This window comes from Pleurodeles waltl, chromosome 5, assembly GCF_031143425.1.
Source record: "Pleurodeles waltl isolate 20211129_DDA chromosome 5, aPleWal1.hap1.20221129, whole genome shotgun sequence".
NCBI classification, from domain to species: domain Eukaryota; kingdom Metazoa; phylum Chordata; class Amphibia; order Caudata; family Salamandridae; genus Pleurodeles; species Pleurodeles waltl.
Genome location: NC_090444.1, coordinates 1,585,869,013 through 1,585,894,210, shown reverse-complemented (window position 1 = coordinate 1,585,894,210; position 25,198 = coordinate 1,585,869,013). Strand labels below are relative to the sequence as shown.

At 46.6% G+C, this 25,198-nt stretch overlaps 1 protein-coding gene across 6 annotated transcripts in view; it reads left to right on the top strand.

Annotated features, from left to right (window-relative positions):
• KIDINS220 (kinase D interacting substrate 220) overlaps positions 1 to 25,198 on the top strand; it is a 987,486-nt gene that overhangs the window by 612,990 nt on the left and 349,298 nt on the right. For all 6 annotated transcript variants that reach the window (XM_069235892.1, XM_069235890.1, XM_069235888.1 and 3 more), the window contains exon 22: positions 23,637 to 23,799. In XM_069235892.1, the coding sequence (XP_069091993.1) occupies positions 23,637 to 23,799 (163 nt within the window). The remainder of the gene's footprint in view (positions 1 to 23,636; positions 23,800 to 25,198) is intronic.

Sequence of the window (25,198 nt, the reverse complement as noted above, 5' to 3'; positions counted from 1 at the left end):
AGCCACCGTCCTCAGGCTTCACAGCATCCCGGAAGAGGACGTGGTCGTGGTACCATCAGACCCAGAGGGTCTGGCCAGAGGTCGGCCGCCACACAGCCCCCCTCCACTGCCCCCAAGCCCTCCTAGTGTGGTTCTGCGGGATCACGTCCGTCCAGTTGGAGGGAGGATTCGTTTTCATCTCCCTCACTGGCTTTCCATCACCACGGACAAGTCGGTCCTGCAGATCATACGGAAGGGTTACTCCCTTCCCTTCCAGTCTTTCCATCCTTCTATCCCTCCGACAAAGGAATGGCTGATGGAGGACCATTTAGCTTTGCTCCGCGAGGAAGTTTCGGCTCTTTTGGCCAAGGGAGCCATAGAAAGAGTCCCGATATCAGAAGTAGGCAGTGGTTGTTATTCCCACTACTTTCTGATTCCCAAAAAGAAAAAAGGCCTTCGCCCTATTTTGGATTTAAGGGACGTCAATCTCTTCCTCAAGAAGGAGAAATTCAAGATGCTCACTCTTGCCCAGGTTTTGTCTGCCCTAGACCAAGGAGACTGGATGGTAGCGTTGGATTTGCAGGATGCGTATTTCCATATTCCCATCCTGCCAAGCCACAGGCGTTACCTGCGGTTCAAGGTGGGCCACGAGCACTTTCAGTTTACCGTGCTTCCTTTCGGTCTCACCAGTGCCCCTCGGGTGTTTACAAAGGTGATGGCGGTGGTGGCAGCTCATTTGCGCAGGTCAGGGATTTCAGTCTTCCCCTACCTGGACGATTGGCTGTTGAAGGCTCCTACGCCCCAGGCTCTCGTCACCCACCTCCAGGCGACGGCGGACCTCTTGCATTCGCTGGGGTTCACTATAAATGTGCCGAAGTCACACCTGACTCCCTCTCAGAAGCTCTCTTTCATCGGAGCTGTTCTGGACACAGTGCAGTATAGGGCTTATCCTCCCGATCAGCGGGTTCAGGATATTCAGGTTATGATTCCGATGTTTCGGCCTCTATCCTGGATCTCGGTGAGACAGACTCTGAGGCTGCTGGGACTCATGGCTTCCTGCATCCTGTTGGTCAAGCATGCCAGATGGCGCATGAGGGCTCTGCAGTGGGACCTGAAGTTCCAATGGGCACAGCATCAGGGAAATCTTACCGACGTAGTTCAGATCTCGGAGAGGACTGCAGAAGATCTGCAGTGGTGGTTAGTGAACTGCGAGTGGGTCAAGGGCAGACCCCTCTCCCTTCCCCAACCAGATCTAACGGTAGTGACAGATGCGTCACTTCTGGGATGGGGCGGCCATCTGGGGGAGGTGGAGATCAGAGGTCACTGGTCTCCGGCGGAATCCGGGCTCCACATCAATTTGTTGGAGCTTCGGGCGATCCGGCTAGCATTAAAAGCATTTCTTCCTGTTGTGAAAGGGAAGGTGGTGCAGGTGTTCACAGACAACACTACCGCAATGTGGTACTGCAACAAGCAGGGCGGTGTGGGGTCGTGGACCCTTTGTCAAGAGGCTTTACGTCTCTGGACATGGCTGGAACAGCAGGGCATGACCCTGGTGGTTCAACACCTGGCAGGTTCTCTAAACGCCAGAGCAGACCAACTCAGCTGAAAATGCTTAGAGGATCACGAATGGTGTCTCCATATGGAGGTGGCGCAAGGACTCTTTCAGCAGTGGGGAGAGCCTTGGTTAGATCTGTTCGCCTCCGCAGAGAACGCGCAATGTCAGCAGTTTTGCGCGTTGGAGTTTCCAAGGGGGCTATCGCTAGGCGACGCTTTTCGTCACGAGTTCAGGCCTCCTGTACGCCTTTCCGCCTATACCACTTCTGCCCAGAGTTCTCAAGAAAATCAAGAACGACCGGGCCCAAGTAATCCTTGTGGCTCCGGATTGGGCACGGAGAGTTTGGTATCCAGAGCTTCTCAAAATGAGCATCGGTCCTCCAATCAGGCTGCCTCTTCGGGAGGATCTTCTGTCGCAGCAGCAGGGGAAGGTTCTCCACCCGAACCTGTCAACTCTGCGCCTTCATGCGTGGAGATTGAGCGGCGACAGTTGATGGTTTATGACCTCCCTCCCGAGGTCTGTGATGTCATTCTGGCAGCCAGGCGTCCCTCTACTAAGTCGATCTACGCCTGCCGTTGGAAACGTTTTGTTTCTTATTGTTCAGAGAGGTCTATTGATCCTCTTTCTTCTTCTCTGTCTAACATCCTTTTGTTTATTTTGTCTCTTGCCCAGCAGGGTTCCTCCTTGGGGACTCTCAAGGGCTATCTTGCAGCCTTATCGGCTTTTCTTCAGTTGCCTGATCAACCATCTCTGTTTAAATCACCTATAGTAACAGAGGTTTTTGAAAGGGCTCGTACATCTGTTTCCGCCTGTGCCTTTCGTTATGCCCCAGTGGGATCTTAATCTGGTTCTTACCTTCCTTATGTGTGCTCCTTTCGAGCCTTTGCATAACTATCCTCTCCGGCTGCTCACTATTAAGACAGCCTTTTTGGTGGCAATTACATCTGCCAGGAGAGTAAGTGAGCTGCAGGCTTTATCTTATAAACCTCCTTATCTCATGATATATCCTGACAAGGTGGTGTTGAGAACTTGTGCCTCTTTCCTCCCCAAGGTGGTGACCCCTTTCCATCTGAGTCAAAATATCACCCTGCCCACCTTCTTTGCACCACCGCATCCCTCTAAGGAAGAGGAGCGTCTCCACCGACTGGACCCAAAAAGAACGTTATCGTTCTACCTTGACCGCACTAAAGAGTTCCGGGTGGACGACCAACTCTTTGTGGGTTACGTTGGTGCAAAGAAGGGTCGGGCAGTACAGAAGCGATCCATTTCGCGCTGGGTCATTCTCTGTATAAAAATATGCTACGCTTTGGCGAAGAAGCAGCCTCCCGAGGGCTTGAGAGCTCATTCCACTAGGGGGAAAGCTGCTACCACTGCGTTGGCATGTGGCGTACCGGTGGTGGACATATGTCAGGCCGCAACGTGGGCTTCCTTACACACGTTTGCGAAGCACTACTGCCTGGACAGTCAGGTGAGGAGAGAGGGGCATTTTGCCCGTTCTGTCTTACAGGACATCCTTGTATAAAAATAAAAAAAAATAAAAAAAATCTCCTTCAGACCTACCAACATGGGTTATAGCTTGGGTATCTATTCTAAGGTAAGGAAGCTGCAGCTAGAAGTCTCTATCAGATGAACAAGTTACTTACCTTCGGTAACGAGGTATCTGGTAGAGACTCTATCTAGCTGCAGATTCCTTACACCCACCCAAGCCTCCCCGCTCTGGGGAATTTTTTCTCATGTACATATGTGTTTATATGTATATATATATATATAATGTTCATTTTGGCAACTTTTGCCTTTCTTACAGATATGATAGTGTTTTTCTCCAAACAGTCAGAGAGGTTAAAAATTTATTGGTTGGTTCTTCCATGACTCTGTGCTTCTGGCGCGGGAAGTTGTGGAAAAGAACTGACGTACGCGCGCCGAGACAGCGTCTACATAGACAACCGTGACGTCATAGACGACTCCAACGACGCTGACGACGCACGTGGAGCTGGTCGACGCCGTCCGACGGCGCGCGCGCAGGGTACTGCTCACAAAAAACTCCGGATTCGAAGCTGACGCCAGGGAATTCTAAGGTAAGGAATCTGCAGCTAGATAGAGTCTCTACCAGATACCTCGTTACCGAAGGTAAGTAACTTGTTCATCAGAACCATCCACCTCCCAAACAAAACCCACATACCAATCTCAGTACCAGAGAGGAGGGTTTCGTGGTTCCTACAGAGCACAATTCCCAAGAGGAAGAGGGAAATTCCAGCCCGCCAAGCCAAGCCCTAGCAAACAGTGACTTCAATGTCACACTTTCCCAACCCCTATCACCGGTGGGGGGGAGGCTAACCAAATACAACCACAATTGGACACACATTACCACAGACACGTGGGTCCTATCAATTATCCAACATGGTTATTGCATAGAATTCACAACATTCCCTCCAGATGTTCCACCAAAACCGCACAAATTGTCTCCACAACACTTTTACCTGTTACAAATAGAGGTCCAAGCACTGCTACAAATTCAAGCCATAGAGCTAGTACCCTATCACCAGAAAGGGACAGGCGTCTACTCCCTGTATTTCCTTATCCCAAAAAAAGACAAAACGTTAAGGCCTATCTTAGATCTCAGAACACTGAATCTCTTCATCAAATCAGATAATTTCCACATGGTAACACTTCAGGACGTAGTTCCCTTACTAAAACAAGGGGAATACATGACAACACTGGATCTCAAGGATGCGTATTTTCATACACCCATCCATCCATCTCACAGGAAATACCTCAGGTTTGTAATACAAGGCAAACATTACCAATTCAAAGTGTTGCCGTTCGGAATAACAACAGCCCCCAGGGTATTTTACAAAATGCCTAGCTGTAGTAGCAGCTCATATAAGAAGACATCACATGCACGTATTCCCATATCTGGACGATTGGCTAATAAAGGCCAACACTCAACAACAATGTCACGTTCACACGCAATACATAACAGATACTCTACACAAACTAGGGTTTTCTGTCAATTACCAAAAATCTCGTTTACAGCCATCCCAAATACAACAATATTTGGGAGCAACACTGAACACACAAAAAGCAACTGCCACTCCAAGTCCACAAAGGATGCAGTAGTTTCAAAATATAAAATCAAGCATTCAACCAAACCAACAATACACGGTCAGGTTTGTGATGAAACTATTAGGCATGATGTCCTCATGCATAGCTATTGTCCAAAACACAAGGCTACACATGCGGCCCTTACAACAGTGCCTAGCAAAACAATGGACGCGGGCACAGGGTCAACTCCAAGATCTAGTGCCAAACACCCTGTTCGCTTCAATGGTGGAACCACGTAAATTTAAACAAAGGGCGGCCTTTCCAAGACCCAGTGCCTCACGCCATTCTCACAACAGACGCATCCATGATTGGGTCGGGAGCACACCTCAACAATCACAGCATACAAGGTCAGTGGGACAATCAGCAAAAACAACTCCACATAAATCACTTAGAACTGTTAGCAGTCTTTCTAGCAATAAAGGCCTTTCGACCCCTTCTAGCCCACAAACACATTCTTGTCAAAACAGACAATATGACAGGGGGACACACACTCGTCACAGCTGTGTCTCTTAGCACAAATAATTTGGCATTGGGCAATTCACAACATTATTCGCCTAATAGCACAATATATACCAGGCATTCACAATCAGTTAGCCGACAATCTCAGTCGAGATCACCAACAAACTCACGAGTGGGAAATACATCCCCAGATCCTTCAACATGACTTCCACCACTGGGGGACACCAAACATAGATCTGTTTGCAACAAAAGAAAACGCAAAATGCCAAAACTTTGCGTCCAGATACCCACACCCTCAGTCCAAGGGCAATGCTCTATGGATCAGCTGGTCAGGGATATTTGCTTACGTTTTTCCCCCTCTCCCGCTTATTCCTTATCTGGTCAACAAACTGAGTCAAAACAAACTCAAACTAATACTTACAGCACCAACTTGGGCACACCAACCCTGGTACACAACACTGTCGGACCTATCTGTGGTACCCCACATCAAACTACCAAACAGACCAGATCTGTTAACTCAACACAACCAACAGATCAGACACCTGAATCCAGCATCACTCAACCTAGCAATCTGGCTCCTGAAGTCTTAAAATTTGGATACCTAAACCTTTCCAAAGAGTGTATGGAGGTCATTAAACAAGCAAGAAAACCCACAACAAGACATTGTTACGCTAACAAATGGAAAAGGTTTGTCTGCTATTGCCAGGCTAATCAAATTATGCCATTAAACGCCTCCACACAAAACATTGTAAGTTATTTACTACACTTACATAAGTCCAATCTGGCCTTCTCTTCCATTAAAATACATCTCACTGCAATATCTGCTTATTTGCAGATTAAACATTCAAAATCTCTTTTTAGAATCCCAGTTATTAAAGCCTTTATGGAAGGACTAAAAAGAATCATACCCCCAAGGACACCACGAGTACCTTTGTGGAATCTTAATATTTTATTAACACGACTCATGAGCCCACCATTTGAACCCATGCATTCTTGTCAAATACAATTTTTGACTTGGAAAGTAGCTTTTCTAATAGCTATCACTTCACTTCGAAGAGTTAGCGAAATACAGACGTTTACTATTCAAGAACCATTTATACAAATACCTAAACATAAAGTGGTTCTCAGGACAAATCCACAATCCTTACCAAAAGTCATATCACCGTTTCATCTAAACCAAACGGTGGAACTCCCAGTCTTTTTTCCACAGCCAGACTCAGTAGCAGAAAGGGCATTGCATACATTAGACATAAAAAGAGCACTAATGTATTACATTGACAGAACAAAACAATTTTGTAAAACAAAACAATTGTTTGTAGCTTTCCAAAAACCACATGCAGGTAACCCTATATCCAAACAAGGCATTGCCAGATGGATAGTTAAATGCATTCAGACTTGCTACCTTAAAGCTAAAAGGGAATTACCCATTACTCCAAGGGCACACTCCACTAGAAAGAAAGGCGCCACAATGGCTTTTCTTGGTAATATACCATTGACAAAAATTTGTAAAGCAGCCACCTGGTCTACGCCCCATACATTTAATAAGCATTACTGTGTAGATGTGTTGGCAACACAACAAGCCACAGTAGGACAGGCTGTACTAAGAACATTATTTCAGACAACTTCAACTCCTACAGGCTAACCACTGCTTTTGGGGAGATCACTGCTTTGTAGTCTATGCACAGCATGTGTATCTGCAGCTACACATGCCATAGAACGGAAAATGTCACTTACCCAGTGTACATCTGTTCGTGGCATGTTGATGCAGATTCACATGCGCCTTTCCACCTCCCCGGGAGCCTGTAGCCGTTTTAGTTGAATGAAAATTGTAAATATGTATATAATTTTTTTACTTAACTACACACTATGTACATACACATCTACTCCATGGCATGGGCACCTCTAGTATCCTTACTTCACAACTGCTACCTCACCCTCTGCGGGGAAAACAATCTAAGATGTAGTCGATGCCCATGCGCAATGGAGCCGAAAGGGAGGAGTCTCTCGATCCCGTGACTCGAAAAGACTTCTTCGAAGAAAAACAACTTGTAACACTCCGATCCCAACTCTAGATGGCAGGAACAGTGCACAGCATGTGAATCTGCAGCGCAACATGCCACGAACAGATGTAAACTGGGTAAGTGACATTTTCCATATGTATCAGCTTAGGGTAAGGATAAGAACTTTAGTTACAGGATAACAAAGAACTACAGAAGTTTTGCCCAATCATGTATTTCAAATTAAAGCACAAAAGTGAAGAAGTTAAACTGTAGACTCTCTCCAAACTATTGCTTCTAATGTACACCATGTAGACTACATCTGTGTCATCAGTTTGCAGGATGCCTTTTGTTTCCTGGTCTGTGGAGGAGGCCAACACTTGCCACTTTAAAGAATTAGAAAACAAAATGTCCAGTACAAGTTCTGCGCCTTCAGCTCACTCAGACCACGTGCGCTAGATGACCCATTGAAAATTAAATTTTCCATGAACGAAGTTCAAGTATTCCTTACTGTGTTAGAAGCTATTGCTATTTAAGAAATCCCTGTAAAAGATTTTCAAAACGAAGATTTTAAATGCTCTTCAACAATGGCTTTTTGAACATGATGAAATGACAGCCTCCAGTTCTTTCAGTGGACTGAACAAGTGATTTTTGAATGCACAACAAGCCAGGCACCCAGAGGTGAACAGCAAAAATAACCCTATTTCCTCTTTGAACTCAGAACTAGAAGCTATTAATTGTGTGAGTGTTTCCAAAACTCCTATAGTAGCCAGAGTAAAAATATTTAGTGCAGCAGGACATTACAATTATGCACTATCAGAGATATTGTCCTCCCTTACAGTGCTTGTGGTTAATTGCTTAAATTATTTTCCTTCTAGTCTGGCAAATCATCCTTAATGTGTAAAACTGCCTTGACCAGTACCCAGTACAATCCTCAGCACGGTCTGAATATGGGAGAATATTCAGTGTAATACTACTTGATTTTCTGGCATTTAAAATTTAGTTGACCGCTTCTTTTTGTTTGAATCTTTGTTTGCAGTCTTAGTTGAGCCTTACTCAGACTTGCCTAATTTCTATTCATACAATTTCACAGGATAAATGTAGTTGTCAATTAGTGGTCATCCTTTTTTACTATGCTTTAAGCTGTTTACAGCAATATTGTTTAAATAGTAGCTGTCTATTCAAAGTCATATCACACAATACATTTAAAAAAACATATTTTTATTGATTTTACACAAACAGTGGGTAATACACACACAGTAAACATTTAAGCTAATACATATATCAAACCCTTTCCTCCCTTGTTTCCTTTCCTACCCAAAATAGCACATCACTAGATTTGACCACCCCCAGTACCTCTACCTGCACAACCCATCTTTGCTGCTCTTGCTGGGCGAAGATGCTGTGGTGGAGTCATCAGAGCTGTTCTGCAGTCCGTGGAAGGTTCTCCATTGTCCCCAAACTTTTTCAAATTTCCTGGAACAGCTGTGACTTTAATAGACCACTCTTTCTTTGGTATAGCAGCCTCCACCGCAGCTTCCAACTCTGCTGCACATGTCCCTCAATATTCACACATCATCTGACAGCTCCAAATTGTGTGAAGAAAAGTGCCCTCCTCCTTCCCACACCGAAGACACATGGGACTATGTGCCCTTACCATTTTGTGTAGCCGGGACCTGTTATACTGTGACCTGTAGAGGACATTAAACTGAATCAGACACATCCTGGCTCTAATGGGATCTTCCCTAGGGCTCATCAATGCCGCTGTCAAATCTACATCTTCCAGATGTCCAACATTAGCTTCCCATTGTGACCCCAGGTTGTCCAGTGTATTGGTTAGCATAATACAGTACAGCTGGCATACCACCTTGCGTGCTTGTGCATCTCCAAAGAGTCAGGTCTCTAGCAGGCTTTGAATCATTTAAATTCCTCTCCCGAAAGGACATCACCCTCTGTTTAACCCTCAATTTGTTCTCCTCAATGAAAGCCTGTGAGTTTGCCTTCTTCGATCAATTGTGTTTCGTTCCATAGGGGAGTTCTAGGAGGCTGGCCTGGCTTGTAGTGGGTACCAGAGGTACTTACACCTTGTGCCAGGTGCACTTGTCCCTTATTAGTGTAGAAGAGGTGTTTCTAGCAGCTTAGGCTGATAGAAGGTAGCTATGGCAAAGCAGCTTAGGCTGAACTAGGAGACATGTAAAGCTCCTACTATACCACTGGTGTCATATGCACACTATCATAAGAAAACACAATGCACAGATATACTAAAAATAAAGGTACTTTATTTTTATGACAATATGCCAAAAGTATCTCAGTGAGTACCCTCAGTATGAGGATGAGAAATATACACAAGATATATGTACAGAAACCAAAATTATGCAGGTTATAGCAAGAAAAGTGATGCAAACAGTGTAAAGTTACAATAGGTTGCAATAGGAGCAGATAGGTATAGGGGCAACACAAACCATATACTCCAAAAGTGGAATGCGAACCACGAATGGACCCCAAACCTATGTGAGCTTGTAGAGGGTTGCTGGGACTGTAAGAAAACAGTGAGGGTTAGAAAAATAGCCCACCCCAAGACCCTGTAAGCTAGGTGTAAAGTGCACCTACAACCCCCAGAGAGCACAGAAGTCGTGATAGGGGGATTCTGCAAGGAAAACCAACACCAGCAATGCAACAACAGTGGATTTCCGGACCTGAGTACCTGTAAGACAAGGGGACCAAGTCCAAGAGTCACGACAGTGTCGAGAGTGGGCAGGAGCCCAGGAAATGCCAGCTGAGAGTGCAAGGAAGCTGCCACCGGATGGAAGAAGCTTGGTGTTTTGCTAGAACGAAGAGGACTAGGAACTTCCCCTTTGGAGGATGGATGTCCCACGTCGTGAAGAAGCTTGCAGAGCTGTTCCCACGCAGAAAGACTGCAAACAAGCCTTGCTAGCTGCAAGGGTCGCAGTTAGGGTTTTTGGATGCTGCTGTGGCCCGGAGGGACCAGGATGTCGCCACTTGGATGAGGAGACAGATGGGGCGCCCAGCAAGTCAGAGAGCACTCACAGAAGCAGGCAGCACCCGCAGAAGTACCTGAACAGGCACTTGGAAGAAGAGTGAGCCGGAGTCCACGCGAAGTCACAAAAGGGAGTCCCACGACGCCGGAGGACAACTCAGAAGGTTGTGCACTGCAGGTTAGAGTGCGGGGGACCCAGGCTTGGCTGTGCATGAAGGAAATCCTGGAAGAGTGCACAGGAGCCGGAGCAGCTGCAAATCACGAGGTACCCAACAATGCAGTCGAGCGTGGGGAGGCAAGGACTTACCTCCACCAAACTTGGACTGAAGAGTCACTGGACTGTGGGAGTCACTTGGACAGAGTTGCTGAGTTCCAGGGACCACACTCGTGTTGAGAGGGGACCCAGAGGACCGGTGATGCAGTCTTTTGTTGCCTGTGGTTGCAGGGGGAAGATTCCGTCGACCCACAGGAGATTTCTTCCGAGCTCCTGGTGTAAGAAGGAGGCAGGCTACCCCCAGAGCATGCACCACCTGGAAACTGTCGAGAAAGCCGGCAGGATGAAGCGATACAAGGTTGCTAGTAGTCGTCTGGCTACTTTGTTGCGGTTTTACAGGCATCCTGAGCAGTCAGCGGTCGATCCTTTGGCAGAAGGTGAAGATGGAGATGCAGAGGAACTCTGATGAGCTCTTGCATTCGTTATCTCGTGAGATTCCCAAAGCAGATACCCTAAATAGCCAGAAAAGGAAGTTTGGCTACCTAGGAAGGAGGATTGGCTACTAGGAGAGGTAAGAGCCTATCAGAAGGAGTCTCTGACGTCACCTGCTGGCACTGGCCACTCAGAGCAGTCCAGTGTGCCAGCAACACCTCTGTTTCCAAGATGGCAGAGGTCTGGGGCACACTGGAGGAGCTCTGGGCACCTCCCCTGGGAGGTGCAGGTCAGGGGAGTGCTCACTCCCCTTTCCTTTGTCCAGTTTCGCACCAGAGCTGGGCTGGGGGATCCCTGAACCGGTGTAGACTGGCTTTCAGAGATGGGCAGCATCTGTGCCCATCAAAGCATTTCCAGAGGCTGGGGGAGGCTACTCCTCCCCAGCCTTCACACCTATTTCCAAAGGGAGAGGGTGTTACACCCTCTCTCAGAGGAAATCCTTTGTTCTGCCTTCCTGGGCCAGGGCTGCCTAGACCCCAGGAGGGCAGAAACCTGTCTGAGGGGTTGGCAGCAGTTGCAGTGGAGACCCCAGAAAGGCAGTTTGGCAGTACCCGGGTTCTGTGCTAGAGACCCAGGGGATCATGGAATTGTCTCCCCAATGCCAGAATGGCATTGGGGTGACAATTCCATGATCTTAGACATGTTACATGGCCATGTTCGGAGTTACCATTGTGACGCTATACATAGGTAGTGACCTATGTATAGTGCACACGTGTAATGGTGTCTCCGCACTCACAAAGTCCGGGGAATTTGCCCTGAACGACGTGGGGGCACCTTGGCTAGTGCAAGGGTGCCCACACACTAAGTAACTTTGCACCCAACCTTCACCAGGTGAAGGTTAGACATATAGGTGACTTATAAGTTACTTAAGTGCAGTGGTAAATGGCTGTAAAATAATGTGGACGTTATTTCACTCAGGCTGCACTGCCAGGCCTGTGTAAGAATTGTCAGATCTCCCTTTGGGTGGCAAAAGAAATGCTGCAGCCCATAGGGATCTCCTGGAACCCCAATACCCTGGGTACCTCAATACCATATACTAGGGAATTATATGGGTGTACCAGTATGCCAATGTGAATTGGTGAAATTTAGTCACTAGCCTGTTAGTGACAAATTTGGAAAGCAGAGAGAGCATAACCACTGAGGTTCTGGTTAGCAGAGCCTCAGTGAGACAGTTAGGCATCACACAGGGAACACATACATATAGGCCACAGACTTATGAGCTCTGTGGTCCTGGCTAGCAGGGTCCCAGTGACACATATACAAACATACTGACAACATAGGGTTTTCACTATGAGCACTGGGCCCTGGCTAGCAGGATCCCAGTGAGACAGTGCAAACACCCTGACATATACTCACAAACATGCCAAAAGTGGGGGTAACAAGGCTAGAAAGAGGCTACTTTCTCACAGGAGTGACAATGGCGAGCTTCCCCCTTCTGGTCACGGCATTCATGGCATTGTCCCAGGCCATCAGGGTGGTCCGGGTCAGCTCAGGTAGGCGTTTTCTGTCCTGTTTTCTATAAGTATACCGAATGGAGGTTACCCCTCCCATGGCTGCTCCCTCTAGCCTATACGCCCGCTCATTCTGGGGGTCGTAGCCTGTCCTAGTCAATAATTATCTGTAGCTTGGTAGCCCTGTAGTACGATCTCATGTTGGGAAGTACCAAGCACCAGTCCCCCATTATAGACAGATTTGTATAGTGTTTTAGCGCTATTCTTGGGATGCCCCGTCCCAGAGCAAGGTACAAAGCATTTTACCTAATTTGTCGAAGTACTTTATTGGGGATGTAATATGGGTAGAGCAGCTTAGGCAATGTGATCATTTTTTAGAGGGCAGCCCTACCTATGATTGTCAAGGGGAGTTTACGCCACCTCCCTGAATTGTCATGGAAGCCTCCCAGGGCCCTTTCTAGGTTCAGCTCCGGTGTGATCTCAATGCCTAGGTATTTGAAACCCCAGATCATCAGTCGGAGGTCACGCATCACGCCCCTTTGCTCCCCCAGTCCCCAAGTCAGTGGAGAAAAGATTTGTCACAGTTAATGCGCTATCTGGAGTAGGACTCAAGGCATTTAAAACCAACAACACAGCTGCGAATCACAGTTCTGTGTACGTGAGGTATAGCAGGGTGTATTGGGGTTAGAGTGACATCTTCTCTGTGTCGACTGATGTCTGAGGGAAACCCAAGATGTCCGCTCTGTAACACACCCAGCAGATTAGCGTCTCTAGACACAACATGAATGGACAATGGACAACCCTGTCTTGTGCCTTTCCCTGGTTTTAGAGAGTCCAAGACAGTCCCATTCACCCCCACTGCTGCAGTGGGCGCCTTATAGAGTATATTAGAGCCAGCCAACTACAAAATTCGAACTGCTGCATTGTCCCAGCTACCTACCTCCAGTCCATGGTGTCAAACACTTTATCAGTGTCTAGTGATATCTCCCTGGCTTCAGTATCTGTTTAAGTTATCTAGCCAGAATTGTAGGTGGCTAAGGTTCAGTCTTGTGGCCTTCCCTGGCATAAAACCTGTTTGGTCAGCGTACACCAAGTCGGTTATCACCCGACCAGTCTGTTTTTCAGGATGTTGGCTACGATCTTGCTTTCGGTGTTTAGCAGCGTGTTAGGCCTGTACGAGGAGCAACGGTTGGGCGGTTTGCCTGTCTTAGGAATAACCACAGTAATAGAGTGTATGAGGTCTGCGGGCAAACACCCCTCCACTTTTGCGGCCCTGAACAAGTTCAGCAAGTGCGGGTGGACAAGCATAGCCATTCGTTTGATTGGCACTTTGTCTCTTTCCTGACTGAAGAGCCCTCACTGCCTCCTCCTCCTTCTCTAGTGTCAGGTCAGCCTAAAGTGTGTCTCTATTCACTGTGTGTAGGATGGGCACCTCTGCTCATTCTATAATTTCCTGCTTTGTGCAGCCCCAGGGAACGCATAGAGTCTACACCGCAAACACATGGGCTATGTCAGCGTCTTGGACTGTTGGGTACCTTATTTGACCAACAAAGGCGAATGGTCCGATATCCCTCGGGCCAGGTACTGAGTGGTCTCACCAAGGGTATCTTTCTCTGACACAAATTTATAGTCTAGTCTTGAGGGTCCCATGCGCCTCGGAGAGAAAGTGGTATTGTCTCCCTAATGGATAAAGGAACCACCAGATGTCGTGAACATCCCCAACCCTTGCCATCCCCCACCCCATTTTCCCTGACATGGGTTTTCAACTACCCGCTTCCCCAACTTGGGAAAGGTCTGTCGCCCACCCCAGTCTTCGACATCTAACTCAAGCTTTCCCCTTCCTCATTGAAAGCCGGGCCCTCCCTTCCTTCTTCCCCTCAACACTCTTTCAGTTTCAGTTCACTGTATAGAGCATATCTCTGTGAGGTGCTGCCTAGTTTTCAGTGTTTCAATGGCCTCCTTTTGCTGATCAATAGTTGGTGCATCACCAATGTCTTTGTCTGAGGATTGAGCCTCCACAGCCACTCCACTGAGAGCCAGCTGGTCTTCTCCTCTGCGTGATCGTGACTCACCCTGGTGGCCCCCTCTGGCCTGATGCCATCACATTGCCTCCCTCCAGCCGTGACTAGGGACACCCCAAAGGCGACGGCCGATGGCTCCAGCAGTCGTGGCAGTCTCTTTTTTTTGTCCACTGCCATGCTTGATCTGGGTGCTCAAATACGTTGACTTTGTTCTGAAAGATGACCTTGATTACTGGTATGGTAAAACATCATGTACAGGGAGTGCAGAATTATTAGGCAAATGAGTATTTTGACCACATCATCCTCTTTATGCATGTTGTCTTACTCCAAGCTGTATAGGCTCGAAAGCCTACTACCAATTAAGCATATTAGGTGATGTGCATCTCTGTAATGAGAAGGGGTGTGGTCTAATGACATTAACACCCTATATCAGGTGTGCATAATTATTAGGCAACTTCCTTTCCTTTGGCAAAATGGGTCAAAAGAAGGACTTGACAGGCTCAGAAAAGTCAAAAATAGTGAGATATCTTGCAGAGGGATGCAGCACTCTTAAAATTGCAAAGCTTCTGAAGCGTGATCATCGAACAATCAAGCGTTTCATTCAAAATAGTCAACAGGGTCGCAAGAAGCGTGTGGAAAAACCAAGGCGCAAAATAACTGCCCATGAACTGAGAAAAGTCAAGCGTGCAGCTGCCACGATGCCACTTGCCACCAGTTTGGCCATATTTCAGAGCTGCAACATCACTGGAGTGCCCAAAAGCACAAGGTGTGCAATACTCAGAGACATGGCCAAGGTAAGAAAGGCTGAAAGACGACCACCACTGAACAAGACACACAAGCTGAAACGTCAAGACTGGGCCAAGAAATATCTCAAGACTGATTTTTCTAAGGTTTTATGGACTGATGAAATGAGAGTGAGTCTTGATGGGCCAGATGGATGGGCCCGTGGCTGGATTGGTAAAGGGCAGAGAGCTCCAGTCCGACTCAGACGCCAGCAAGGTGGAGGTGGAGTACTGGTTTGGGCTGGTATCATCAAAGATGAGCTTGTGGGGCCTTTTCGGGTTGAGGAAGGAGTCAAGCTCAACTCCCAGTCCTACTGCCAGTTCCTGGAAGACACCTTCTTCAAGCAGTGGTACAGGAAGAAGTCTGCTTCCTTCAAGAAAAACATGATTTTCATGCAGGACAATGCTCCATCACACGCGTCCAAGTACTCCACAGCGTGGCTGGCAAGAAAGGGTATAAAAGAAGGAAATCTAATGACATGGCCTCCTTGTTCACCTGATCTGAACCCCATTGAGAACCTGTGGTCCATCATCAAATGTGAGATTTACAAGGAGGGAAAACAGTACACCTCTCTGAACAGTGTCTGGGAGGCTGTGGTTGCTGCTGCACGCAATGTTGATGGTGAACAGATCAAAACACTGACAGAATCCATGGATGGCAGGCTTTTGAGTGTCCTTGCAAAGAAAGGTGGCTATATTGGTCACTGATTTGTTTTTGTTTTGTTTTTGAATGTCAGAAATGTATATTTGTGAATGTTGAGATGTTATATTGGTTTCACTGGTAATAATAAATAATTGAAATGGGTATATATTTGTTTTTTGTTAAGTTGCCTAATAATTATGCACAGTAATAGTCACCTGCACACACAGATATCCCCCTAACATAGCTAAAACTAAAAACAAACTAAAAACTACTTCCAAAAATATTCAGCTTTGATATTAATGAGTTTTTTGGGTTCATTGAGAACATGGTTGTTGTTCAATAATAAAATTAATCCTCAAAAATACAACTTGCCTAATAATTCTGCACTCCCTGTAGTTTACCTGCAGAACCCTCAATTTTGCACATCTTCAGTTTGAAAATGTTTTCCTCTGCCCTTCCACTAATTTTGTAAAGTTAAGGTATATAAAGATTCTTCTAGATTTGTGTTTGACCTCTCCCAGCCCTTGACCTGTGTAGAGTACCAGGTCTCTATTTCGATAATTCAAGAATTAGGCTGTCAGTGTACTTGGGACCACACCCAGCAGAGGTTTCTATTCTAGAGCCCTGTGTGCTCTCTCTGTTAAGAAAAATCTTGAGAGCTGGTCTTGTGGGAGGAAGGTTTGTATCCACTCTACCAGAAGGTGCTCCGGACGGGAACCATCCACCCCATCTGGGAACCCCAGGAACTGCAGGTTGTTGTTCTGAGAGAACTCCTAAGCATCTTTAACTTGATCTGCAAGCTCACCAGAAATGCCCCTATGCTTCTGGATAGATTGACTCAGGTCCCGCACCGTGCCCTCCAGTGTTGCAATTCATGTTTTGGCCTCTCCTACCGGACCTATGGTTTTCTTTAAGTCCAGCATAGTAGTAGTAGTAGTGCTACTTCCACACCAATTCCCCCAAATTTGGTCTCCAGAGTTTGTCTCTGGATGTGGCTCTCCATCTTCCCCACCTGTGGGTGGGGGCCCCCCAGCATCCTCCCTATGTTGAGGTTGTGCCAGGGGTTTGGCAAATTTATCCAGATTCCTGTGCCTCAGCTGGGCCTTGTCCTTGGTGACGGACAGCTCTTTGTTTCTTTTGTGGCCTAAAGGCCTGCTAGTCCTCTGACCCCGCAACTTCGGGGTGGGTGGCATGAGCAGCCACAGCCTGACTGTCCCCCAGCATCTCCCCGTCTCAGATTCTCCCCGGGCCTCTCTCAGGGAAGATGGCAGCATCTGTCCTACATGGGGCCTTCTCCAACCACTGCTTGGCTAAAGGTGGGTCTCTTCCCGGTGTGATCTGTTGACAGACCCGCCCAAGGCCCCCCAGGCACCTCTCCAAGTCTCCACTTGGCTCCAGAGTGGGGCCAACCTCCTTTTCCATGGCATGTGGGGGGAAGCAGGAGGGGAGGCAACTTCCAGCCCAGGCCCCTACCTTGAACCTTACATCCGCAGCAGCAAACCTCTGTTCCTCTGTCACGGCCCAGGACCTGCAATCTTGGCCCATGCCTTGGGGAGCACCCCAGGCACTGGAAGGACTCTGCACAGTGTTGGAGGCAGTTGATTCCACTCCTGCTAATGGCCACCCAACTGTGGGAGCTCCACTGGCGCTATCTTGGAATTTCGGGTTTCCAGGGGACAGTGCTTCCGCTCCTGGTGGATCCTCTTCACCCGACTCTACCTCCTGGGGCTGCCTCCCAGTCACAGGGGGGTTCAGTAAGCTGCAACAGCGCCCTGATGGGGAAGGATGGTCGGTGCCAGCATGGAAGAGCGAGAGCAGTGGTTTACAACCTGTGGTCTGGGAACCCCTGGAGGTCCACAAAGCCTCCCCAGGGGGTCAGGGACTGCTGACCAAATTAAATAATATTAACAGATTAGGTCCCCAGCTCTCAGTAATGACTCAGTGGGGGGCGGTGTCCACAGATTCCAATAATGATTCAGTGAGGGGTCCCCAGGTATTCCAGTATTGATAAAGTGGGGTCCACAGAAGTCAAAAGGTTGGAAACCACTGAGCTAGAGAATGGCAGACGCCATCTTGGGCTCACATACTAAACAATATAATTTTAAGATTTCAAATGTACACCAATGTCAGACAGATTTAATTTGTGCCAGAAACAAGATCATCTAATTCTCTATAGCTTTTTACATTAGATTGAATCTCCATTTTGCCTAACTTTCTAAATCAGATAGCCCAGAAACCTGCCAACGAGTTTTTCGACCATACCCTTAAAATGTAAGCAATAGCAGTATGTTCTATCTGTGTTCACATTGACTTGTTTTCAAAGGAAATTGTCTTTGGAGAAACAGTTAGATAGCTAAGGGTTCCATCCAGTATGCTCTTTCCTGATCATTCATCAAACTCTTTTATTTCTTTTGAGACTCCATTTGTGTTTGGCAGGAATGTTCTATGTTGTGGTTGGGCCCAAAGACATTAGTACACTGACCTTTTCTTCTGCTGTTCTTTTTTCTTTGCTTTTGGTCCATTATGGTTGGTGTCTTACTGTTACAGTGTTAAGGCAGCTAACAACATGTTTTATATGTCTGCTTCTTTAGCACTAAGATAGTAGAAATCAAATGTTTGTGAGGAGCTCTTTGGTATGTTTGAACAAATGCACCGTATTTGCCAGGGTAGCTTACAGGTACAAATGATCTTAATTCTGTGACAGATAGGCTTACAACAGCAAATCTGAAAGTTAATTCTGTATTGCTGAATACAGTTTTATGCCCTAGAAGAGAGAATACTGTGTGAGGATAGGACAGTGAGGCTTCCCATAAGAAAGCTGAAGTCAGGGAATAGAGAATTATAACTGCTCTACTCCACAAGGAAATTAAATGATAGGTGTCTAAAGTTGGCAGAAATCAAGAAGGGTGTTTTTTCAGGATGAAAGATCATATCACTTCTGGAACTTAGTCTGGTGTCACTTAGACGCACAGATGCAAGAGGTGCATGGAAATCTGCTTGGGATGCAGTCCGCTGGCCTGTCTCCAGCTCGCTTGCAGGTGCAGCACAAAAGGAAAATGTTCCAATTTGCTCAAGCAGAGGCAGTTGTCAGCTAGCTGGAGTTTGCAAAGGGCAACAAGAGATTGAAACTTTACATGGGACTTATGTATGTTCAGAAATGTGTCAGTTTTAATAAGCAATTTATAGGATGGTGCAGACTTAGGATAATGCTTGTTTTTTCTTGTCCCAACTCTACAAAGTTAACAGTCCTGTATGGTGCCTGATGTTTATTCATTTTAAACTTTGTGCATCTCTTACCCGAATGGCTGACAGTGTAGATTACATCATTTTGTTGGTTATTGATTAGGAAATTCTGGTATGGTAGTTTTTTTTATTTGTGTATTGTCAATGTGATATTTGTATTGTCTTGAAATAAAACAATAATAAAAAGATTTAAAACTAAACTTGTCTGTATTAAAAGGATTGTGGCTGTCATTTTTATGAAGCCAAATTAGTTCTTTATAAAGTGTTTTAGGATGATGGAGGTCTTAAAAAAACCTTTATGATGCAGCTAGCTTAGGTACTACTCCAAATGCTGTATGCCGTGAGATTAAACCAATGCTCCATGAGATGATTATAGTTTGTACATTACACTTCTAAGGAAATATTACTCTGCTTCACAAGTGCAGACTCCTACTTCAGAAGAATGTGCTGTTTATGAAGGCATAACACACAGTTTGCCTAATGGAAGAAGGAATGATTTGCCTGGCAGTTCGGGCTGCACTGTTCCCATGGGGAGCAGGGTCAAGACTGATTTGTCTATGGTTGGGTCCAAACTGGGTGGCATGCTGGGCAAAACAAAACGATAAATTAAACCCAGATCTTTGAGACTGGGGGTGAATGTTTGCATTGTTCAGCATTCCATCCATCATCTATTGTTTTTGCTTCATTTTGAGGAAGCTAGCTTCAGTTGAATAAGTATTTGGAAAGTGCGACTACTCACCCGTGGGGTCTCAAGGCGCTGAGGGGGAGGGGCCTCATCCGAAGAGCCACGTCTTGAGGTTCTTCCTGAAGATGGTGAGCGACGGGCATTGTCTGCGGTGCAGGAAGAAGTTGTTCCTCCTTTTTGCTGCAGTGCAGGTGAAAGATTGTCCTCCGGCAGTGGTTTTGCGGATGCGAGGGACGGTGGCCAGGGCCATCTGGGCGGAGCGGAGGGATCTGGCGGGGGTGTGGAAGGAGATGCAGTGGTTTATGTAGGCGGGTCCTGCGTTGTGTATGGCCTTGTAGTTGTGTGTGAGAAACTTGAGGGGTGATTTGCTTCTCGACTGGTAGCCAGTGGAGGGTCCTCAGGTGTTGAGAGATGTGTTCTCGGCGAGGGAGGTCCAGAATGAGTCTGGAGGTGGCTTTATGGATGAGTTTAAGTTTTTTGATGTTCCTAGTTGAGGTGCTAGTGTAGAGAGTGTTGCTGTAGTCGAGCTTGCTCGTGACTAAGGCGTGGGCGACTCATGTGACAGTCTGCTTGGGTCCATCTGAAGATCTTACGGAGTTTGCAGAGTGTGTGCCAGCAGAAAGAGGCGACAGAGTTTATCTGGCGGGTCATGGATAGGGAGGAGTTGAGGATGATTCCTAAGTTGTGGGTGTGCTCGGTCGGTGCAGGGGGGTGCTGAGGGATGTGGGCCACCAGGAATGGTCCCAAGCTGAGGTGGCGTTTCCAAAAATGATGAGTTCAGTTTTGTCGGAGTTGAGATTGAGGCAGCTTTCTCTCATCCAGGTGTCTTCAGTGAGGGAAATGATGAGTTGTGTGTCATTTGGCATATGACACGATGTTCATACCATGGCTTCTGACGATGGCAGCAAGAGGGGCCATGCATACGTTGAGCATTGTGGGACTCAGTGAGGATCCTTGGGGGATTCCGCAGTTGACTCCTTTGGGTCTGGAGTTGTAGGGCAGGAGTCTGACCCTCTGCCTCCTCCCGGAGAGGAAGGAGTGGATGAACTCCAGGGCCCTTCTGCGGATTCCTGTTTCATGGAGTCTGGTGCTCAGAGTGCTGTGGAAGACGTGTCAAAAGCTGCTGAGAGGTCGAGGAGTATGAGTGCTGCGGTGTGGCCGCAGTCTAGGGGTAATCGGATGTTGTCGGTGGCTGCCAGGTGTGCTGTCTCTGTGCTGTGATTGCGGCCGAAGCCGGACTGAGAGCTGTCCAGGGACCTGTTGGCCTTGATGAAATTCCGTAGTTGGGTGTTGATTACTTTCTCTATTACTTGGCGGAGTAGGGTTGCAGCAAGATGGGCCGGAAATTCTTTAGTTGTGATGGGTTGGCCGAAGGTTTCTTCAGGAGAGGTCGTATTTCGGCATGCTTACAGTCCTCAGGGAAGGTGCCCGTCCTGATTTAGCAGTTGATTGTGTTACGAAGCTCGGGGGCGATTGAGGTGCTGACTCTGATGTATATGTTGTGCGGGCAGGGGTTCAATGGGGCTCCGGAGTGGGTGCTGTTCATGATGTTGACTTTTTCCTCTGTGGTGAGCGTGGACCAGTCATGGATGGTCTGGGTGGTTTTGAGGGGGGGGGGTTAGCAGGTTCTGGTGCCAGGTGACAGGAAGCTGTTGTAGATGTCCTGGATCTTGTGGTGGAAAAAGGAGGCAAGTTTGTCGCAGAGATCCTGTGAGGGGGATGCTGGTGGCTTCAGAAAGGGGAATCTGTGAACTCGTTGATGACTGAGAAGAGTTCCTTCGAGTTGTGTGCGGAAGAGTTGATGCGCTCCCGGAGTGCGTTCTTCCTTGCAATCTTGATTTGCGGCGGTAGCGGCTCTGAATGAGGCGAAGTCTTCACTGGATTGGCTGTCCCTCCATTCTTTCTCCAAACATCTGCGGGTACGCTTTGATTCTTGGAGTTCGATAGTGAACCAGCTGGCCTTCTGTGATCCATGCATTGAGATTATGTGCTGTTGTGTTGGCGTCGTCAGAGGGGGGAGGGAGGAATTTGGCGAGCAATGTGGTGAGTTGCTCGTTGCTGATTTCATTCCATTTCCTGTGGGGGTCCTGGAGGTGTGGGTGTGGCTGCTGGGTGCAGTGATTGTGAAGTGTGTGCATTGGTGGTCAGTCCAGTCTGGGGTGGAGATGGGCTCAATGGTGATCCGGTCGCATGAGGTGAAGATGGGGCCCAGTGTGTGTCCTGCAATGTGTGTGGGTGTGGAGACCAGCTGTCTGAGACCGAGGGTGGCGAGGTTGTCGAGTAGAGTAGAGTGGTGTTGTTTGGGTCGGTGCATTCACTGAGGTGGAAGTTCAGGTCGCCGAGGAGGAGCTAGTCGACTAACGCCAGGGCCTGGGGGGTAGCACTGTCTACGACGTTGTCTATGAAAGCTCGGAAGGGGCTGGGTGGGCTGTACACCAGGATGCCGGAGTTGTGGTTTGTATGGACCAGGAAGTGAAGGTGTTCCATTGCGGTGCAGTGTTCTTCGCGGACAGCCTTAACACATAGTGAGGACTTGTGTATGATGGTGAGTCCTCCACCCGGGCTGGAGGGCCTGTCCCTCCTTAGGATGCTGTAACCGTCGGGAATGACAAAGGCGATGTCTGGACCCAAGGTGGGTTGGTCCATGTCTCGGTGAGGAAGGTGATATCCGGTTGGGTGTTGTCGATCAGGTCCCTGAGTTCAGTGGCGTGTTTGTGGAGGGAGCGGATGTTCAGGAGCAGGTAGTTGATGGGGTTGTGGAGGTTGTTGGTATCTTTGTGTGTGGAGAGTACCGTGGGTTTGTTGAGGTTGGCACTGAAGTTGCAGTTCCTGCAGGTGAAAGGTCCATGTGTGTCCTTGTGGGAGATGGCGCAGCAGTTGTTGCGATGTCCAGTGTTGAGGCGGAGGAGGGTCTCGGAGTCGTAACGGAGGCAGTCCAGGGGATGGTTTAACAGAGATTCAGGGTTCCTGGCGCTGGGCACTGACCAGGCGTAGACGGGCTTGCGTTTAGTGTGCCTTCGGCGTGACAGCACGCAGCCGTGCTGCAGCCGCTATTAAGAGGGGGATGGGGGGAGCAGTCAGCTCGGAGGTTGGAGGGCGGTAAAGGTGCTTCGCAGGGGGAGGGAGGGCAGAGGAAAGAAGGGAGAAAGTAAAAAGAACTAGGGAAAAATGAGGGATGATAGAAGAAAAAGGCAGAAAATGCAAGAGTGAGTTATTTCCAAAACTATTCTATGCAATCATACACCTAAAGCGGGAATTCCTTTTATTTGACACATTACCCAATTGCCCTCTCACGTTTTTGCCATACAGAGAGAAGGTTGATGCAGTGACATGAAAGAGTTCTGCATTAATATCTGTTAATGTGGGCACTAATTTGGCCAGATAAAAGCACCTTGTGGAAGGTTGTGGAGAAACCATTAAGTCATATGCTTTAGATGCAGGGGAATGCTTTAAAATGTAAATTGATCAAAGCACATGATTTTATCAATACTGGTCTTATAAGAGATGGCCATTGCTTCTATGATGAGATGCTGTTCCTAGGTGAGATTATCTGTTCTGTGGCTTGATATAGTGTAATAAATATTAAACATACTTGTGGTTCTTGAAAGAGTTTTAGAACGCAGAGTACAACACATATTAGAAGCTCTCTGGAACCCAAACAGACCACCAGATTTTTGGTTTTTTCTGCTACACCAAAACGTTTCTGTACAGCTTAGCAATGTAGATGGTCATGATAAAGGTCAACTCCTTGTAAGGCAGCCCTAGTATTGTAAACCAAAATGGGTCAGTGCTACATATTATGAGAATGTATAATTAATTGTGTCAAATATATTACTGGTTCCATCCATTCAAGCCTTTTATTTGCAGGTGTTCACTTTGTTTTTATGTTCTGAGTTGGTTGTACTCTGTTGTGTTTCATATCAAACTTACAGTGTTAAATACATGCATAGCATCTTGAAAGTAGCCTTAATAAAGAGAATTTAAGAACCATACTGTTGTAATTCATTTTCATCAGGACGCCTTCTGAGAGCCAATCAAATAAGTTTTAATTGGGATCGACTAGCCTCTTGGATCAATTTAACAGAGCAGTGGCCTTACCGAACATCATGGATCATTTTGTATCTTGAAGAGACAGAGGGTGTTCCAGATCAGTCAACCTTAAAAACCATCTATGAAAGGTAAAATGAATTAATTAGTTGATTGGTAACAGTGTATTGCACTTCCAACTGGTGATATGGCTTCATGTTAACTCTTCTTTGTTTTAATTGTCACATTTGCATTCTTTGTAATAACAACTGTTTTCGAATATCCTTTGTTTTTTCCAGATATTGTCCACTTAAGTTTTAGATTGGGACCATTGCATCTCATTGATAGTTTTGACAAGCCAGTTATTGTTCATACGGTATAAAAGTGATCTGAGGTTTCCAAGGTGGAATTACTCTCGTTGTTAAACACCAACATTTCAGAATTACTTTTGTTTCTTTAAGTAGAAATAAGAAAGCAATTTTATCTGTTTAGTGAATATCCTTGTAGAAGACTACTGACTCTTATGAAAAGATGTTTGCTCTTGTGTACTTTTTCAATACAAAGAGCTGTTAACACCCGTTTTTATCGCTGTCTTGCATGGCACAAAGTGTTACAACTACAAGTAATATAGTGTTCATTTCTGCAGTTACAGTGGTGGTACAATGTTTGCATCTTATTTTTTACATGTCATGAAGGCACAAGGAGTCCATTACTAGACTTGGTTGTTGTAGATTCAAGTAGAGAGAGTATGTGTATCCTATTGACTAAGTGTAGAAAGCCCTGGTATAATTTCTAACGATTTCTTACATGCCAGCTCTTGTTCAGTAGATCAGACGTTCCATGGCTGTATCTTCAGCATGCAAGCAGTAGTGCCTGTAAAGGATGTTCTACCCAAATGAGCTTTGTTATGCCTACAGATGATTTGTAGTCATTGTACTTTTTTCTATACTAAGAGCTGAGGTATTGGATGTGTGGCCAAATATTATCTACACTGTGAAGCCAATTTGTTAAAAAAAATAATAAAACAACTACACATTTCTTTAATTGCACAAATGGGAATGAGCACATCTACCAAAAAAGTGTGAGAAATGCAGTTCCCTTGGAGTAAAGGAGTTAGGCTCCGGCCTCGTTCCTCTGTATGGTCTGGAACTACTCAGTGACTTGCAATATCCTTTATAACGTATGGCAATAACTATTATCAATATCTGTGAAGAAAGAACTTTGTATATAATATGTTCACAGTGCACCATCCTCTGGAGCTCAATCAACAATTCATCTAGTAGATAAGTAATAGCTCTGCGCCACTGTCGCAAAATTCGGAATTTTGCTGCTGTTAGAGATATCACCATCCACCTATGTTCATGAATAACCAAACTGGTTAAGTAACAATTCTTGCATCTGTAGGGATAATCTTTCTAAAATGTAGTTCTGTTTGAGCACTACAGTCATTTTAACTGTAGGAGGCTGGCCTGGCTTATAGTGGGTACCTGATGGTACTTACACCTTGTGCCAGGTCCAGTTATCCCTTATTAGTAGATTAGTAGTGTTCTA